Source organism: Pristis pectinata, chromosome 40, assembly GCF_009764475.1.
Source record: "Pristis pectinata isolate sPriPec2 chromosome 40, sPriPec2.1.pri, whole genome shotgun sequence".
In the NCBI taxonomy this organism is placed as follows: domain Eukaryota; kingdom Metazoa; phylum Chordata; class Chondrichthyes; order Rhinopristiformes; family Pristidae; genus Pristis; species Pristis pectinata.
In genome coordinates, this window is record NC_067443.1 from 4,972,171 (window position 1) to 4,990,653 (window position 18,483).

The 18,483-nt window shown below is 48.4% G+C and overlaps 1 protein-coding gene across 1 annotated transcript in view; it reads left to right on the plus strand.

Annotated features, from left to right (window-relative positions):
- Positions 1-18,483, plus strand: part of ubap2l (ubiquitin associated protein 2-like) — a 75,046-nt gene that overhangs the window by 40,904 nt on the left and 15,659 nt on the right. The window contains 6 exon segments of the mRNA XM_052045824.1: positions 2,936-3,110; positions 4,617-4,686; positions 11,655-11,847; positions 12,598-12,686; positions 15,008-15,061; positions 16,880-16,961. Coding sequence (XP_051901784.1) covers positions 2,936-3,110; positions 4,617-4,686; positions 11,655-11,847; positions 12,598-12,686; positions 15,008-15,061; positions 16,880-16,961 — 663 coding nt within the window.

Here is an 18,483-nt window from a genome sequence, read left to right on the forward strand (position 1 = left end):
CAACATCAGGTGGTGGGAGGGCAGACAGTGTCAGCAGGGCAAGCACCAGCAAGAGCAGCCATCGATGCAATTCCATCATTGCTAAATCCATTCAGGAGAAGCTCCTTTCCCTAAGGAGCAGAGGGAAATACGAGGCTTGCCCACACAGGGATATGGTGATCGGAGTGGGGCGAGGTTATGCACAATAACTAAGTTTCTCTCCAAACTTTGGAGCCACAAATAATCCTCTTGAGGAACTCAGCGGGTCGAGCAGCACCTATGAGAGGAAAGGAACTGTCTGCGTTTCGGGTCGAGACTCTGCATCAGACCTGAAACGTCGACAGTTCCTTCCCCCCCCGCAGAGGCTGCTCGACCCACTGAGTTCCTCCAGCAGGTTGTTTGTTACTCCAGATTCCAGTGTCTGCAGTCTTTTGTGTCTCTGAACTACGATATTCTTGTTTCATTTGTGAGGACAATGGCTTTGTGCTGTTTTGAGCTATGTTGAGGTGGACTTTTGTTCTAGTTCCCCAAAATTGGAAGTCCATTGTTTTCCCAAATGTTGACTTCCTGACATTCGGGCTAAAGTTTCACCTTCGAAGGCCCCTTTTCTCCCCAGACTCTTAAAACACAGCATGCTAAATGTGACAGCTAGGTTTTGCTCCTCCCAACACATGCCAGGCAATGACCAACTCTTGGCAAAGGAATATCTGCCCACCACCCCTCTCTCCATTCAGTGGTGCAACCATTGCTACCATCAGGGGTCTCCTATGACCAGAAATGCAACTGGAGCAACCATCAAAATACCAGAGCAGGTCAGAGATTGGGTGAGTGACTTGCCTCTTGACATCCCCAAGGCCTTTCCACCATCTACAGGGCACCACGCAGGAATGGAGTGGAATACCCGCCACTTGGCTGCATGAGTGCAGCTCCAACAACAGTCAACAAGTTCATCACCATCTGGGACAAAGCAGCCCGTTCGATTGGCACCCCGTCTACCACCCATTCCATGTAGTGTTACACAGTGGCTGCAATGTGTGATGGAGACGCAAAAGGCTGCAGATGTTGTGTTCTGGAGCCACAAACAATCTGCTGGAAGAACTCAGCGGGTCGAGCAGCATCTGTGGGAGGAAAGGAATCGTTGACGTTTTGGGTCAAAAATGTTGACGATTCCATTCCTCCCACAGATGCTGCTCGACCCGCTGAGTTCCTCCAGCAGATTGATTGTGGCTGCAATGTGTAATGCAGTGCACCTAGGCTACTCGGACAGCCCCAACCCGTGACCACTACCACCGAGGACAAGGGAACCATGCACCACCTCCTTGGGTTCCCCCTCCAGTCGCACACCGTCCTGACTTGGAAGGTCATTGTTGGCTCCAAAACCCTGCACTACTTCCCCAACAGCACTCTGATCTTCACCTCGAGGACTGCAAAAGGGCAGCTCACCACCTTTCTGAGGGGCATTTTGTGCATGGGCAAGAAGTGCTGGCCTTGCCATTGTTGTCCACATTTAGTACGTAAATAGTGATTGCTGAAACCATTCATCAGTTCCGGCAGTATGTGTGTAGAGAGGACCCGGGATTAATGTTTCATCACAGCTTGAAGTTAAAAATATTACACTGTCTAAATAAGTGTAGGGTATGTAGGGAGGGGTGAGTGGTGGGGAGGAAGTAACAGATGCTGGTTCTTGCTGCGTTACCCACACACAACCTCCAGTTAAATGTTCAGCCTGCCATTTTTGTCTTGATGCCATGCCCAACCTCCTGCTGCTATGCAGTGGTAAAAGTGGGAATAAATAGAGGGGAGAGGCCCTTCAGCCCTCCAACACCTGTTCTGTTCCCTTAAAATGAAGTGCTGGAGACACTCAGCAGCTCAGGCAGCATCTGTGGAGAGAGAAGCGGAATTAGTATTTTGGGTCAACCTGAAAGTATTAACTGTTTCTCTTTCCACCGATTTGCTGCCTGACCTGCTCAGCATTTTCTGAGTTCATTTTAGATTCCCAGCATTTGGTTTCTGATGTCCACGTCTTGGTGGTCTAACTCTGCGTTTGTTAGTGCCTTCCGTGAGCAAGAAAATATTTCAAGTTCAAGTCTCGCCCAGCCTTCATAGGGAGAGAAATTTCTCTGGCCCCCTGCATGTTTCTGTCTTTCATCCCTGGTTGGAATGTTTAGACTCTTCCCTCTTTCCCTGCAGTCTCACCCAGCCACCCTTGCATTCCCATTGTCAGGAATGTTGTCCCTTTGGACCTTGTGCTCAGACCTGTGAACCTGCAGAACGGGGTTAGTGCAGGAAAGTGGTGCTGAGGCAAAGGATCAGCTACGATCTTATTAAGTGGTGCAGCAGACATGAGAGGCCAAATGTCTTGCTTCTACTCCTAATGGTCTCGTGAAATTCGTGTGCAGGGAGAGAGCAGCCCCGAAGCCCCCAGACAGGGTTTATTCCTAGACACTGTTCATTTCCCTCCACAGGATAAGATTTTCTTTATTAGCCACATGTACATTGAAACACACAGAGAAATGCATCTTTTGCATAGTGTTCTGGGGGCAGCCCGCAAGTGTCGCCACGCTTCTGTCGCCAACATAGCATGCCCACAACTTCCTAATCCGTACATCTTTGGAATGTGGGAGGAAACCGGAGCACCCGGAGGAAACCCACGCAGACACTGGGAGAACGTACAAACTCCTTACAGGCAGTGGCTGGAATTGAACCTGGGTCGCTAGCGCTGTAAAGCGTTATGCTAACAGCTACACTACTGTGCCTGCCTGAATTCCTCCAGAACTTTGTTGCTCCAGGTTCCAGCATCCGCAGCCTCTGGTGTCTGAACGAACATTTGGGAGTTGGGCTGTTACAGGGAAATAAATTGCAGGAGTCAGTACCTTGGGTGTGTAGTGAGGTTGGAAGGAACGGGCTGCATGCGTGTACAAACCTGACCCCCTTCGTTGCCTCCTGTTCACCGCAGCTGCAGCTGGTTCTGCAGTGAAGTCCGACTCGTCCGCAGTCCCCAGTATGGCTTCACTCTCGAATGCAGTATCTGCATCGTCGCTACTAACATCGAACAGCCAGCACCCCGCAGCGCTGGCCAGCCTTAGCCACAATGAGGAGCTCCCAAGCACTACCAACGCACAGCAAAGCAGGTGAGCAGCGTGTTTCAGCTTCGATGGGCTTATCTTGCCTGCCCCCTCGTAGAAATTTTCCCAGGAACATTGCAGCAACAGGTGGTTCCCAGGAAAACTCCTGTTGCCTTCTCCGGAAGCGTTGACCACCGTGGGTGAATTATAACCGGGAGTGCAATCTGGAGAATCTCTTGCACTTGACAGACTCCCGTTCCTACTTAACACTGATTCTCCCTCCCACTCCCTTCTTCGCGTTACAGGACACCTCTGGTTTCAGCGAGAACAAGGGAATGGCAGGAATACAACAGAGGAACACTAAAATCTTGCCACCCTGTCCATTCCCTTTTTCTCTCTTGTACCTTCTGAGAGAAGATGCAGGAGCTTGAAAGCCCGGACAACCAGACTCGAGAACAGCTTCTTCCCCACTGCTATCAGACTCCTGAACAACCATCTCTTTCACACCCTCTTCCTGGTGCTGCCACATTCTCAGACTCTTAACTCCACCTCAAAGTCGAGTTTATTAACATGTACATGTATGCACAGGTGCAATGAAAAATTTACTTTGCGTATCTGATGCTATGTGCCTGCAGCATTTGCAAGGAGAACATAAACACAAATTATACATAATTTTTACAAGAAAGAACACAATTGGAGCAAGTCCATTGCAATGCAAAGTGGTCACAGTGTTGCTCTACTGAGGTAGCGATTAGGGTTGTGCCGGTTGTTTCAAGAACTGAATGGTTGAAGGGAAGTCGCTGTTCTTGAACCTGGTGGTGCGGGACTTAAAGCTTTCGTACTTCCTGCCTGACAGTAGCCTCTCTCTGTACCTCTCCCTGTGCCTCACTCTCTACCTCTCCCTGTACCTCTCCCATTACTCTGCTGTTGTCACTTCAGCATTTCTTTATGCACTACCTCAGATTGCACTACAATCTTTGCACCATTCTGCTGTTTTGCGTTTGTTGTTGTAGTTGCTATTACCGTGTATAGTGTTCACTCTGTGAGCTTCATGTGAACAAGGTATTTCATTGCACTCTGTAAATGACAGACTAATCTACTATCCAATAAAAACAAGTAACTGAGAATCCCCTTCAATAACCTTTGAATATAGAGGAGCGGAGCTGATGACATAAGAATGTTCTTTTTTAATCGAAGAAATATCAGTCCAGTTTTTTTCTTTGAAGTTTTTGGTTTGTTTCTGTTTAATATTACTTTTTTTTGATCTGGGGGTTTTCTCTTATATAATTAAATTTCTTTTCAATTATTTTGTTTCCCATCATGTACACTTAGCAAGAGTGCGGGGGGGTCTAGGTTACATATTTTACTCCTTGTGAGTATAAATGTTAACAGTTATTACTGTTATCCCGATCTTTGTATCATATGTATGATCATTAATGTTACGTACATTAATTTGAATTAACGTGAAATTCAATAAAAAGATTGAAAAAGAAAGAAAACAAGTAGCTGGACTTGACGGTGCACTGTGCTGGTGTGGCTTTACTGCATAATTTTTCTCTTTTGCCCCCTTAGTACTCCATCTACTCAACAGAGCAGCAACCTCTCCTCTTCCTCAGCACGCACTTCAACATCCACCCACTTGGTAAGTTTGCAATAACTTCCCTCTGATGTTTGTTGCCCCCTCCCCCCCCCCCCCCCCCCCCCCCCCCCCAGGTGTTTAGGCCCTCGATCCTCGCCTGGCGGCCGGGAGGTGCATGATGCAGAACCACTGGGGCACTACTACCATACACTTCTCTGCTGCCAAAACAGTGACTTGCCCCACTGAAGCATTCAACCATGAGTGGTCTCCGGGCCACCTCCCAGAAGAGGGAGGCACTGAGGCAGAGAAACTTGCACCTCCGACCTCCTCCCCCCCACCCCCCCCCCCCAGCTACTTACAGCCCTGCTGCAGAAGGGAAGCTCAGGGATTCTTCTGTGAGTGGGTTGAGGTGGAGTTGCACAGTGTCCTCAGTGTCGTAAACCTGCCTACAAGAGTGTAGTAAATCAAATTTTGACACTGATGAGATCTTAACACACCTTGAGAGTGCAGAAACATAGAAAACATAGAAACTCGGATGGTAGTTTGCCTCCCAGGTGCCAGGGTCTGGGATGTTTCAGATCGCATCCAAAATATAGAAAACCTACAGCGCAATACAGGCCCTTCAGCCCACAAAGTTGTGCCGAACATGTCCCTACCTTAGAATTTACTAGGCTTACCCATAGCCCTCTATTTTTCTAAGCTCCATGTACCTATCCAAAAGTCTCTGGCAGCCCATTCCATGCACTCACCACTGTCTGAGTAAAAAAAAAACTTACCCCTGACATCTCCTCTGTACCTACGCCCCAGCACCTTAAATCTGTGTCCTCTTGTGGCAACCATTTCAGCCCTGGGGAAAAAGCCAGTGTAGGAAGTGTAGAAAAAGTATAGGAAGAACCTGTTTCATTAGATAATTTAGAGGTCAGAAACCAGGGGCTTTGGATTGAATGCTTTTTCACCCAGAAGTCCAGAACTCACTGCTGGGCAGGCTAGTTGAAGCCAAGACTCATTAGAAATACATGCTTGAAAACCTGCCTGACATCCTGGCACATACAAAGCTGTAGCAAGGATTACATTGTGGGCTTGTGCTGTGTACCTTTGACCCAGACACGAGGACATAAGGAAGCAGGAGGAGGCCACTCGATCCCTTCCATATGATCTTGGCTAACTTGCTGCTGTCCGTTCCTCGTCTCTGCTGGTTCCCCGTAGCCCTCAATTAAAGTAATGGGTGGGAAGTTCAAGGGAGATTTCAGAGGAAGGTTTTTACCCAGAGAGTGGTTGGGGCATGGAATGCGCTGCCTGGGATGGTGGTGGAAGCAGGTACATCGGTCAGATTCAAGAGATTGCTAGATAAGCATATGGAGGAATTTAACATAGTGGTAGGAAGGGGTTAGATAGTCTTAGGTGAGGTTTAAAGGTAGGCACAACATTGTGGGCCGAAGGGCCTGTGTTGTGCTGTACTGTTCTAATTCCTTGATCTTTCAGAAATGTATCTACTTCCTCTTTAACTGCTCCACCTGCAATGATCTAGTCTCCACAACCATCTTGGAAATGTCCAGCACAGAAACAGGCCCTTCGGCCCATCTCGTCCATGCTGACCACGATGCCAATCTACGCTTGTCCCATTAGTCTGACATCCCTCTACATCTTTCCTATCCCAAGTCCCTGTCCCCGAACGCCTTTTAGCCTTGTGATTGTATCTGCCTCCACCACCCCCTCTTGCAGCTCGTTCCAGATATTCACCACCCTGTGTGTGTGTGTGGGGGGGGGGGGGGGGCGGGGGGAGGACTTGCCCCTCAATCTCTCTCCTCTTTCTGTGCTCTCTAGTTCTAGACTCCCCTTGCCCTGGGAGAAAGATTCCCTCTGTCTATCCTCTGTGCCCCTCATGATATTATAACCAGATCCAGCACCCTCTGCGAGAAGTTTCTACGCACTGGCCTTGTGACTGTGTCCCCACGTGTGAGATTCCACCACTAATGGAGCCTTCCAACATCTAAAGTTCCCCTAAGGACCCTGTACGTTTCAATAAGATCACCCCTCATTCACCTAAGTTCCAAAGAAGATGGATCCGTGATAGGACAACCTTCTTGTCCGATGAATTAGCTGACTGACTCTCTTCTGGTGATGGGATATGATGGACCAAATGGCCACCTGACCCTTAAATTAGTGTGCGGGGAGTGGGTGGAGGGAGAAATGGAGAGTTTTAAGGAGGGAATTACAGAGTCTGGGTCTTGGGGTCGAGACAGCTGAAGGCACGGCTACCAAAGGTGGAGGAACAGGAATCGGGGAATGATCGAGAAGTCGGAAGTGGAAGGAAACCAAAGATCTCTAAGGGCAGTAGGGGTTTGAAGCAGCTGCAGGAGTGAGGAGGCCATAAAGAGGGATTTGAAAACTAGAATGGGAGTTTGAATGTCAGGTTGCTCAGAATGCCTCTCCAAATATTGCTGCTGATGTGACAGCGTTTTTTGGCAAGTGCATTTTTCCTTCCTTGCATCATTTTGTCAATTTGGCTACAAAAACAACTTCAAATTAAGGGTTATGAAACTGGGGATTGCATGACAGCACACAGTTACATCAAAACTGGGAACTGGGTAGGCATTGGAAGAAAGTAGTAATGCTTACTGAAAAGGTCTGTGTGTGTGTGTGTTTGGAGAAATGCATGTTATCAGCAAAGTGGGTGTAGACGATCCCTCCCACATACAAGCCCTGTTACGCGCAGTCTTGGCTCATTTCAATGGAACCTCTGATTTTGGGGAAAAGATAATATCCTGGTAGTATGGTGGGCCGAAGGGCCTGTATTGTGCTGTATTGTTCTATGGTTCTGTTGTTCTATGGTTAAATTATATCTCAGCATACATGGTGCCACTGGCCAGGCATCTTGACTTGTCCCTTGAGAAAGTGTTGCTGAGGCACCTCCTGAGAACATTACTGGGAGCCATTGGGCCCACTCTGGTTCCTAACGAAACGATCCCATTGCCCTTATTTCTCTGCTCGCATACCCACCAACTCTCTTTGATTCTTTTTACCACCTACCTGCACTAAGAGGTGATTCACAGTCGCCATTTAATCTGCCAGCATGTCTTTGGGATGAAACCAGAGCACCTGGTGGAACCACCATAGAACAGTACAGCACAATACAGGCCCTTCGGCCCACAATGTTCGGCACGGTAGTGTAGCGGTTAGCGCGACGCTATTACAGTGCCAGCGATTGGGATTCGATTCCGCTCGCCGTCTGTAAGGAGTTTGTACGTTCTCCCATGTCTGCGTGGGTTTCCTCCGGGTGCTCCGGTTTCCTCCCACATTGCAAAGACATACGGATAGGTTAATTTGGGTTTAAAATGGGCGGCGCGGACTCGTTGGGCCGGAAGGGCCTGTTACCACGCTGCAAATAAAATTTTTAAAAAAATTTAAAATGTTGTGCCGACTTTAAACCTCGCCTAAGACTATCTAACCCCTTCCTCCCACATATCCCTCTATTTTAAATTCCTCTATTTAGTAATCTCTTGAATTTGACCAGTGTACCTGCCTCCACCACCACCCCAGGCAGCACATTCCATGCCCCAACCACTCTCTGTGTAAAAAAAACCTTCCTCTGATATCTCCCTTGAACTTCCCACCCATTACTTTAAAGCCATGCCTTCTTGTATTGAGCATTGGTGCCCTGGGAAAGAGGTGCTGGCTGTCTACTCTATCTATTCCTCTTAATATTTTGTACACCTCTATCATGTCTCCCCTCATCCTCCTCCTCTCCAAAGAGTAAAGCCCTAGCTCCGCTCAGACAGCACCTGGAAGTCGGCCTGGAGCGCGGGTGAATACATGTTAAACAACACACATACACATGTAATGCTGCCATGTTTTTTTCAGATGCCACCACTCTGTGAGGCGGTGGTGCCCCTGGAGTGCTGTCGGATTAGCAGGCTCCAGCGTGAGCAAAAGCTCAAAGAATTTTGGAGGGGGCAGAGACAGGGTCCAGGGAGGGAATTCCAGGGCTTGGGGGCCCCGAGCCGCTGGAGGCATGGCCACCAATGGCAGAGGGGTGGTAGTTAGATGTGAAGCCGGGTGTGTGGGTTGAGGGGTTGGTCCTGGGGAAGTAAAGCTGTGCGGGAGGTGCGTTGGGGAAATGGGAGCTGGAAGTAGCTGATGTTTAACCAGGAGCTGGTATCGGTTCACAGACATGGGGGTGATGGGTATTCGGGACGTGTTAGTTAAGATACTGAGTTGGATTGAGCCCGGGTAAAGCCTGGTTAATGGTACACACAGGTTTGGGGTTCCCTTCAGACCTGTGGATACAGCAGGCAGGGAGTGAGATATGGTTCTTAATCTGTGGAGCAACAAGCAATCTGCTGGAGCATCTCAGCAGGTCAAGCAGTATCTGTGAGGGGAAAAGACCATTCCTCCCCTCTCTTTCCTCCCCATCCCCCACAGATGTTGCTCGGTCCACTGAGTTACTGAGTTTGGTTGTTGCTGCAGATTCCAGCATCTACAGTCTCTTGTGTTTCCATTCGTTAAACAATGATGCTTGATTTACGACGATGATTCCCAGAATGAAAGGGCTTACATATGATGGGTGTTTGTTGGCTCTTTGGCTGTACTCACTGAAGAATGAGAGGGGACCTCATGGAAACATTCCGAATGTTGAAAGGACTGGACAGAGTAGATGTGGCTAAGCTGTTTCCCTTGGTGGGTGAGTCCAGGACTAGAGGGCACAGTCTTAGAATTAGAGGGTACCTGTTTAGAACAGAAATGAGGAGAAATTTCTTTAGCCAGAGGGTAGTGGATTTAAGGAATTCGTTGCCACATACGGCTGTGGAGCCCGAATCATTGGGGGCCTTTAAGGAAGAGATTGATAGGTATCTAATTAGTCAGGGTATCAAGGGATGTGGGGATAAGGCCAGAAATTGGGGCTAGATGGGAGAATAGTTTAGGTTTGCTCATGGAGCAGACTTAATGGGCCGAACAGCCTACTTCTGCTCCTTTGTCTTGTGATCTTGTGGCGCTCTGTTGAAGGGTCGCGGTCTGTCTGTGTTGTTTCCTGTGCGCCATTTACCGCACGCATCTGTTCCCTTCAACCTTCGCTCTGCCACAGCTGGCCTGAGGCAGGTTTCCTGAAGCCCCCAGCAGTAGGAACGGCTCTGCTCCCCCATCCTCCTCTCTTTGTCCCTCACCCCCACCCCAGGGAATACCTGATGCAAGAGGCTTGTCTGCCGGTGTTCTCTGGTGCGTGTGAGCTGATGTTTCAGAGCAGCCACTGGGCAAGCCTCCAAGTGCAGTAACTGCACCGGCAGTTCCTTAGATCTAAGATTCCTTGAATCTCATCCCTGGCCTTGCGTACGTCAACCCACTCAACCTTCCCTCCCAAGGCCACCCCCACCACCACCACTACCAACCCCCCTGCCCCCCCGTGGAAAACAAGGTCCATTCTCCAGTCAGAGACTATAGTCCTCCCTGGATTTCGTCACCTTGGACAAGGACCTGGCTCTGGAGATAGTTTTTATAAAGGTTTTTCACCAACTCACTCCTCTCTCTGTGGTACTGCCACACCTGTGTTTTGCTTTTTTTTCTCTTTCCCTTGTTTTCTCTTTTTCTTCTTTGCTTTACCCTTTTCACATTTTTCTCTCCAACCTTGCTTTGCTCTTTCTCTTGCTCTCTCTTATTTTGTTTCATTTAAGGATAGCATAAGGAAGGGCGGGTCATTGAACCCTCTCCAACGTCAGTACATCCTCCCTAAGATAAGGGGCCCAGAGAAGATTTACGAAGATGATTCCTGGAGTGAAAGGGCTCACACAGGATGAGCAATTGTCGGCTCTTGGGCTGTACTCACTGGAGTACAGAAGAATGAGAAGGGACCTCATGGAAACATTTCAAATGTTGAAAGGACTGGACAGAGTAGATGTGGCTAAGCTGTTTCCCTTGGTGGGTGAGTCCAGGACAAGAGGGCACAGTCTTAGAACTAGGGGGTACCCATTTAGAACAGAGATGCAGAGAAATTTCTTCAGCCAGAGGGTCGTGGATTTATGGAATTTGTTGCCACGTACAGCTGTGGAGGCCCGATCATTGGGGGTGTTTAAGGCAGAGATTGATAGGTATCTAATTAGTCAGGGTATCAAGGGATATGGGGGTAAGGCCAGGAATTGAGGCTAGATGGGAGAATAGTTTAGTTCGTGGTGAAGTGATGGAGCAGACTTGATGGGCCAAATGGCCTACTTCTGCTCCTTTTGTCTTGTGATTGTGGGGATAGTGCAGTGAGTACTGAGGGTTGGAAGCCCAGGGTCAATCCTGTGGACTGAATGCAGGTGTCCCACAAAGTGATCACCCAATCGACATTTGGTCTCTCCATTGTAGAGGCAAATATTTCGACAAGTTGTACACAGGAACAGGCCCTTCAGCCCACCACATCCATGCCAACCTTTCTCCCCATCTACAATATGCCCACATTAGGACTGTATCCTTCTATTCCTTGTCTATTTAAATGTCTGTCCAAATGCCTTTCAAACACAGTGACCATATCTGACTCCACCAGAACCTCTGGCAAGTGTTCTCTGTGTAAAAACAAAAACTTACTCTTCAGATCCCCTTGGAATCTCCGTCCTCCCACCATAAAAACCATGCACTCTTCTTTTTGATGGCCCTACCATGGGGGAGGGAAACTTTTAACTACCAACCTTATAGACAAAGAGCTGCTTTAAATCCACCTGACTGCAGCAGCAAGAGGGAGAGGCCACAAATAGATGAATAAATATCTTTATCTAGATGGATATCTATCTAGATTCCAGCATCTGCAGTCCTTTGTTTCTCTATATTTATCTAGAGTTTAACTGGTGTCAGTAAAGGTCTCCCTGGCAGAAAATTAAGGAGGTGGGGGGAAGCCTGTTTTAGGGTGCATTGGTTTGACTTTGGGGGTGGCTGAGCATCCTCGGGTGTTAATGAGAACTGTGCATCCGAATACACTGCCTTGCATTGTTATCAGGCTTCAGCGTGACGTATTCCTACCTACTTTGCGTTCTAAACGTATCCTCTCTCGCCAACCCTCCCAGCACACAAGTGTGGAAAGTGAAGCCAATCTTCACCCGCCCCCCAGCACTTTCGCTACAGCAGCCAGCACGGTGTCGGTGGCCCCCTCGTCGAGCGTTTCCAACACCCTCGGAGGTGGCAGCAGCCTGGGGCTGAGTTTGGTCAGTAACTCCACTGTGACGGTGTCCTCCCGCAGTTCCGTGGCAACCACGTCAGGTAACGAAGCGAGAGGAGCAGCGCAAACCGACCCAGAAAAGACCAAAGGGTGTTCACTTACCCCCTCTCTCCCTCTTCACTAACTCTCTTCACCTTTTTTCTCCCTGTCTCTCTGCCTCTTTCTTCTCACCCGTCTCTCTCTCCCCCCACCCTCTGTCTGCGCCCTCTCTCTCCCCTGCCCTGTCTGTGCCCTCTCTCTCCCCTGCCCTGTCTGTGCCCTCTCTCTCCCCCGCCCTGTCTGTGCCCTCTCTCTCCCCCCACCCTCTGCGCCCTCTCTCTCTCCCTCGTCTTTTTTCTGTTTTTCTTTGTGTTTTTCCGTCTTTCTCTCTGTCTAAGTTGGTGTTGGCGTCTATCCTAGAGGGTTGCCCTTGAAAATGGCCTGATGAATTTTCAGTAGCCTCGAGCCCCATTTTATCTGGCGAAGTCCTCTGCCCAGAGGCGATTACCTCTGCCTGGAAGCAGGCTTTGCTCTGAAGCCCGAGCCAAAGGTTCAGGAGCCTGAGCTCTGACCAGCGGCTGGTTCTGCCTGCGAGGTTGGCTGAGGGACATCTGGCACTCATCGGAAACTGCTCCAGGCTGGGGTTGCCTGATTGAGACAGTGTAGAGGGAGCTTTACTCTGTGTCTATCACAGGTCATCCCTTGTTGTATTTACATTGATTTGCTTAATGATCTTGTTTATCTCTCTGGTAATAAATCTAATCCTATGATTACTGGCAGCCAATAACATTTATTTTATTGGTCATTCCCAGGAAAGGCTCCTCCGAATCTTCCTCCAGGAGTTCCACCCTTGCTACCTAACCCGTACATCATGGCACCTGGCCTCCTGCCTGCCTATCAGGTGAGAAGCTTCTGTAGAAGTTCCTTGATTAACTAACAAGTGTTGCTCCCTTCCCTTCCAAATACATGTCTATTTGTCACTCTGCCTACACACCAGCAGATGCATATTAGCTCTCAGTGTCTTCACCTGCATCTCCCCCAGATCCCCTCAAAAGGGCTGAAAAGATAACGTGGGAATATCCATCTCCTCCGATTTCCGTGGGGCAGGAGGCTTGGTGGTGCGCTCTGGAATACGGCCCAGGTGTGAAGGGGACAGGTTGGGGCCAAGTCTAGGAAGCATGTGTTAATGTTGAGATGTCGCCAGTTCAGTTCCCGAGGTCGAGACTTGTGTTGTAACGTAAAGTAGTCGAAGCAGCCTTCCTTTCAAAACGTGAGAAGCCAAAGCAGGAGTAGCTCCTTCCTTCCTAGATAAGCATATGCAGCAACTTAAAATAAAGGGATATGTGGGAGGAAGAGGTTAGATAGTCTTTCTTCTTTTTCAATCTTATTGAATTTCAAATTTAATATACATAATGTTAATGATTATACATGTGCTGCGAAGAGATCGGGATAACAGTTAATATATATACTCACGAGTAAAAAATAGTCTGGACCTCCAGCACTCTTGCTAAGTGAGTGTGATACAAAAAAAAAATTGAAAAGAGATTTAATTATATGAAAAGAGAACCCCCAAATCAAAAAAAATAAACAAAAGCAAACCAAAAAACTTCCAAAAAAAAAACTGGACTGATATTTCTTCAGTTTAAAAAAAACATTCTTATGTTGTTAGCTCCGCTCCTCTGTATTCAAAGGTTATTGAAAGGGATCTGAAAAAGATCAGCTTATATCATATGGAAATACTGAATAAATGGACTCCAAACCTCCTCAAATTTAAGTGAAGGATCAACAATCCCACTCCTAATTTTTTCTGTTTAAACATGTTATAGTTTGAGAAAACCATTGAAGTGTAGTAGGAGGTATAGGATCCTTCCATTTAAATAAAATGGATCTCTTGGCCATTAATGTAACAGGGTTAGATAGTCTACCGTGAGGTTTAAAGGTCGGCACAACATTGTGGGCTGAAGGGCCTGTATTATACTGTACTGTTCTATGTTCCTTCTCCACTTTTCTTTCACTCAGCTGACCTTTGGCCACTCAGCCTCTTTCTTGCACTTATCCCCTTGATTCCCTTTATCCAAAAATCTGTTTATCTCTTTCTTGACTATGAGCCTCCACAGCCCCCCAGGTAGAGAATTCTAAAGATTCACCACCCTCTGGGTGTAGACATTTGGACAGGTTCATGGATAGTAAAGGTTTAGAGGGATCGGGGCCAAATGCAAGCAAGTTGGACTGGCTCAGGTAGAAATCTTGGTCAGTATGGACGGGTTGGGTCTGCTTCTGTCCTGTATGACTTTAAGGAATGTAATCTTGGTCCCAAATGGCTAACCCCTTTTGAGACTGTGACCCCTCTGATTCTTGACACCCTGACCAAGGGAAACATCATCCCTGCATCTACCCTGTTAAGCTCCTTAAGATTTTGTGCGTTTCAATGCGATCACCTCATTCTTTAAACCTAGAGTTTGATGAATCTCTCTTCATAAGATAATCCCAGGAATCGATCTGCAGTCGTTCTGTCACAAGCAGATCCTTTCCAAACCTGTGTACAATATTCCAGATGCAGTCTCGCCAGGAACTGTACATCTCTGTGCTCAAACCCTTTTATGCCAGTTCAAGTTTATTGTCATGGACATCCGTACCCAGGGTATAAATGCCATGAAATTTCTCTGTTCGCAGCAGCAGCACTGTATATTACAAACATAAATTAACAGAAATTATACATAACTTACAGAACACAAACAAAAATTAGTGCAAGTTGGGGGAAATATAGACCAAGACAGATTTGGGGTTTTTAGGTCGGTTCAAGAACCTGATGGCAGTGGGGCCATAAAGGCCAGCGGACAGTTACCGTTCGAGCTTGTGCACATATTCTGTTAGGTTGCAGTGATGTGTATCTTGGCTCTTTTGTCCCGTAACCCTGTACCTGCATCCAGCAGTCACAGCCTCTTGGTTGTGGGGTAGGTGAGGCAGTGGCAGATCTCCACATGAAAAGCGGGTGGGGGGCTGTGATTTGCATTGGAGGTTGGACCATATGGGCCAATTCCAGCCACCTCCATTCTTGAGCTGCCATCCCTCAATGACTCCTTTGGGAGGTTTGTTCTGAATCAGAGTCCCTGGTTGAACCACAAGATCACCACTGAGATGCAAATAGTCCCGTACACTCTGCTCCCGGCATTCACAGGTGATGCCCTCGGACAGACACTGTTAACGTCCCCTTTGCTTTAGCCTCAGGTGTATGGCTACGACGACTTGCAAATGTTACAGACAAGATTTCCCTTGGTAAGTAGTTTTTCTTTTCTCTCGGTTCCTGTAGGATACGCTGGAAACACTCAGCGGGTCGGACAGCGTCTGTGGAAAGAGAAATAACGTCTCAGGTTGGAGACCCTTCGTCAGAACTGGGAAAGAGAAATAACAGGGAACATCTGTGATAGCGCAAGACCAGATCAAATGGGTTGACGGGAGCATATTCCCTATGTCCTGTCTACCTCTTTCCCCCTTCTCTGTTTTGACGAAGAGTCTCTGACCTGAAATGTTAACAATTCCTCACTCCACAGATGCTCTCTGACCCGCTGAGTGTTTTGAGCATTTTCTGTTTTTATTTTGGATTTTTGCATCTGCAATTTGTTGATTTTCAACAAAAAAAATTGTTCTGCTCGTTGCATGTGGAAACCACTGGATTAGTCTCCAGCACTGATGTTAAAACTAACTGCATAAAATAATCAGCATTGGTTCTCTCCTGCGATTCTGTGCCCCGTAAAGGCATGCATTGACCAGAGTTAAAGACGTGTGCAATTTAAAATTGATCCCAATCCTGCCTTAGACGTTGCCCCAGAGCCGCACAGATGAAATGCTGCTCAGTGGCCGTCACTCTCCACTCAGGTAAATGGTATGGAAGTTGTACAATGCAAGGACGATAACAGCTGAAGCAGAAACACTGAGGACTCTAGGTGGTACTTGGAGCTGTTTGTATTCTGCACAGCACAGAAACAGGCCCTTCAGCCCACCATGTCTGTACTGACCATGATGCCAATCTAAATCCCATCTACCTGTACGTGTCTAAATGCCTCTTAAATACTGCTATTGTATCTGATTCCACCACCACCACCACCACCCCTGGCAGTGCGTTCCAGACACCTACCACTCACTGAATTAAAAAAAACCGTGCTTCGCACATCTCCTTTAAACTTTCCCCTCTCTCACCTTTAAAGCTCTGTCCTCTGGTATCTGATATTTCCACCCTGTTGGGGGGGGGGGGGGGGGGGAGACTCTTATCTATGCTCTCATAATTTTGTGCTTCTATCAAGTCTCCCTCCAGAGAAAACAGTCCAAGTTTGTCTGACCTCTCCGTCTAGCTAATACTCTCCAATCCAGGCAGCATCCTGGTGAACCTCTTCTGCACCCTCTCCAAAGCCTCTGCATCCTTCCTGTAACGGGGTGACCAGAACTGCACCCTTGGAAATACATCAGCCATTTGCCGTCGCCAAGTCTAAATCCTGGAACTCCCTTCCCCCGCTGCACTGTGGGAGCACCTTAACTGCACAGACTGCAGCGGTTCGAGGGGGCGGCTCACCCGCACCTTCCCAGGGATGTAGTTGGGGGTGGGAAATAAATGCTGGCCCTGCCAGCAATACCCGTGTGCTGCAGATCAATAGACAAACTGTTTCTGGAACAAGCAACGACGAAGCGCTGCCGAGGTACTTCACAGTGAGGGTCCACGTTGGTGCGGTTATTTCTGAGGGTGGCCCGGGACAAATTTTGAGTGTTCTACACGTTTGGTGCTTTCTTGTGGGGTCAATCTCTCTGCCCTGGGCTCCTGTTAGCCTGTTACCAATAACTTTTTCCACTGCTACTGAGTGCTTGTGTTGCTGATGGGGGCAGTAGATACTGAGGCGGTGCTTTGGACTCCACTGTGGTCCCATGTGAACTGGGATTGCAGAGGAGCTGAGTCCATTGGCTCGAAATCTGACCCTTCACCCTCTTGCCCACCGGCTGCCCCTCAACAGTCCTCTCCTCTTGTGGCCCTGCGGGTCTCATTTTCTGTAATGCCAAGCTTCCCTTTTATCCCCAGGTTTCCTGACTCTTCCCTCTCTCCTCCAGGATTACTATGGAATTCCATTTGCCACTCCTACCACCCCAATCACAGGAAGGGAAGCGAGTTTGACGAATAACCCATACTCTGGTAAGAGATTTTTTTGAGCAGCTTTGGGCGGCTGAGAGATGGAATTGATCTGTCGGAAAGGTTTCCTCTCGCTTTTGCTTCTAATTCGATCTGTTTGGTTTCTGGAGGAGCCAGCTCTGGTTTGGCGACAGATTTCTGCACCACCGCCACCCCCCCCACACACAAGTCCTCCGTTCACTTGACTCTCCATGTGCGCAGTCTGGGTGGGGAGTGGCTGCAGCACAGCCCAGACCTGGTCTGACTTGCCTTCCCCCTCTCCATGGAAGCCAGCTCCCACTCCCCACCCACCCACCGACCCCACCCCAATCCACCCAGCATAGTGCTGCAGCTTCCTCACAGCTCCAGTTGTCCAGGTTCAGTCCCGACCTCAGGTGCTGTCTGTGCAGAGTCTGCACGTTCTCCCTGCAACTGTGCGGGTTTCCCCTGGGCACTCTTCAGTTTCCCAAAGATTGGAAGTGGAATTGGTTTATTACTGTCACGTGTACTGAGATACAGTGGGAAAAACTTGCATGCCATCCAGACAGATCATTTCATCACATTAGTGCATTGAGCTATTAAAAGGGAAAAAGAATAACAGAATGTAGTGCTGTGGTTACAGAGAGAGTGCAGTGCGGGCAGACAATAAGGCACAAGGGCCACAACGAGGTAGATTGTGAGGTCAAGAGTTCATCGTTATCAGACAAGGGGTCCATTCAGAAGTCTTATAACAGTGGGGTAGAAGCTGTCCTTGAGCCTGGTGGTATGTGCTTTTGTATCTTCCCAATGGAAGTAGGGAGAAGAGAGAATGTCTGGGGTGAGCGGGGTCCTTGATCATGTTGGCTGCTTTACCGAGGCAGCGGGAAGTGTAGACAGAGTCCGTGGAGGGGATGTAGGTTTCCGTGATGGGCTGGGTTGTGTCCACGACTCTAATTTCTTGTAGTTTGGGCAGAGCAGTTGCTGTGCTGAGCTGTGATGTCTGAGTTGGTAGGTTGGATGGCAGTTGTAAATTGCCCTTTGAGTTGTAGAATCTGGGGGGGAGCTGATGGTGTGGGGAGAACAAAACGGGTTGGGGTAGGATTAGCACTTGGTGGTCAGCATAGACACAGTGGGCTGAAGGGCCTGTTTCCCTGCTCTGACTCTATCCAAATCAGCCCAGATTGGATCTTGATCCCATTAGTCTGAGCACCATTGAGATTGTTTCTATAAAGGAGTGTGCATTCACTACGTGAAGCCCTTAGGTGGAGTTTTTAGTTGACCTCGGATACGGATGGATGTCACTCCCAGACCAGTCCCTGCGTGGTTGATTTGGATCCTTCTTGAGCCCTAACTCAATGCTCCCTTAGAACCATAGAACACTACAGCACAGAAAACAGGCCATTTGGCCCCTCTAGTCCGTGCCAAAACTATTCCGCTAGTCCCATTGACCTGCACTCGGCACTTGGATAACTCGGTAGCATAGATCCCAAGCCAGTTGTCCATGGGCATTGCTGATGTTTGACCAGCCAGTTTGACCCATCCCACCAGTGGAACCTCCAGACTGCAT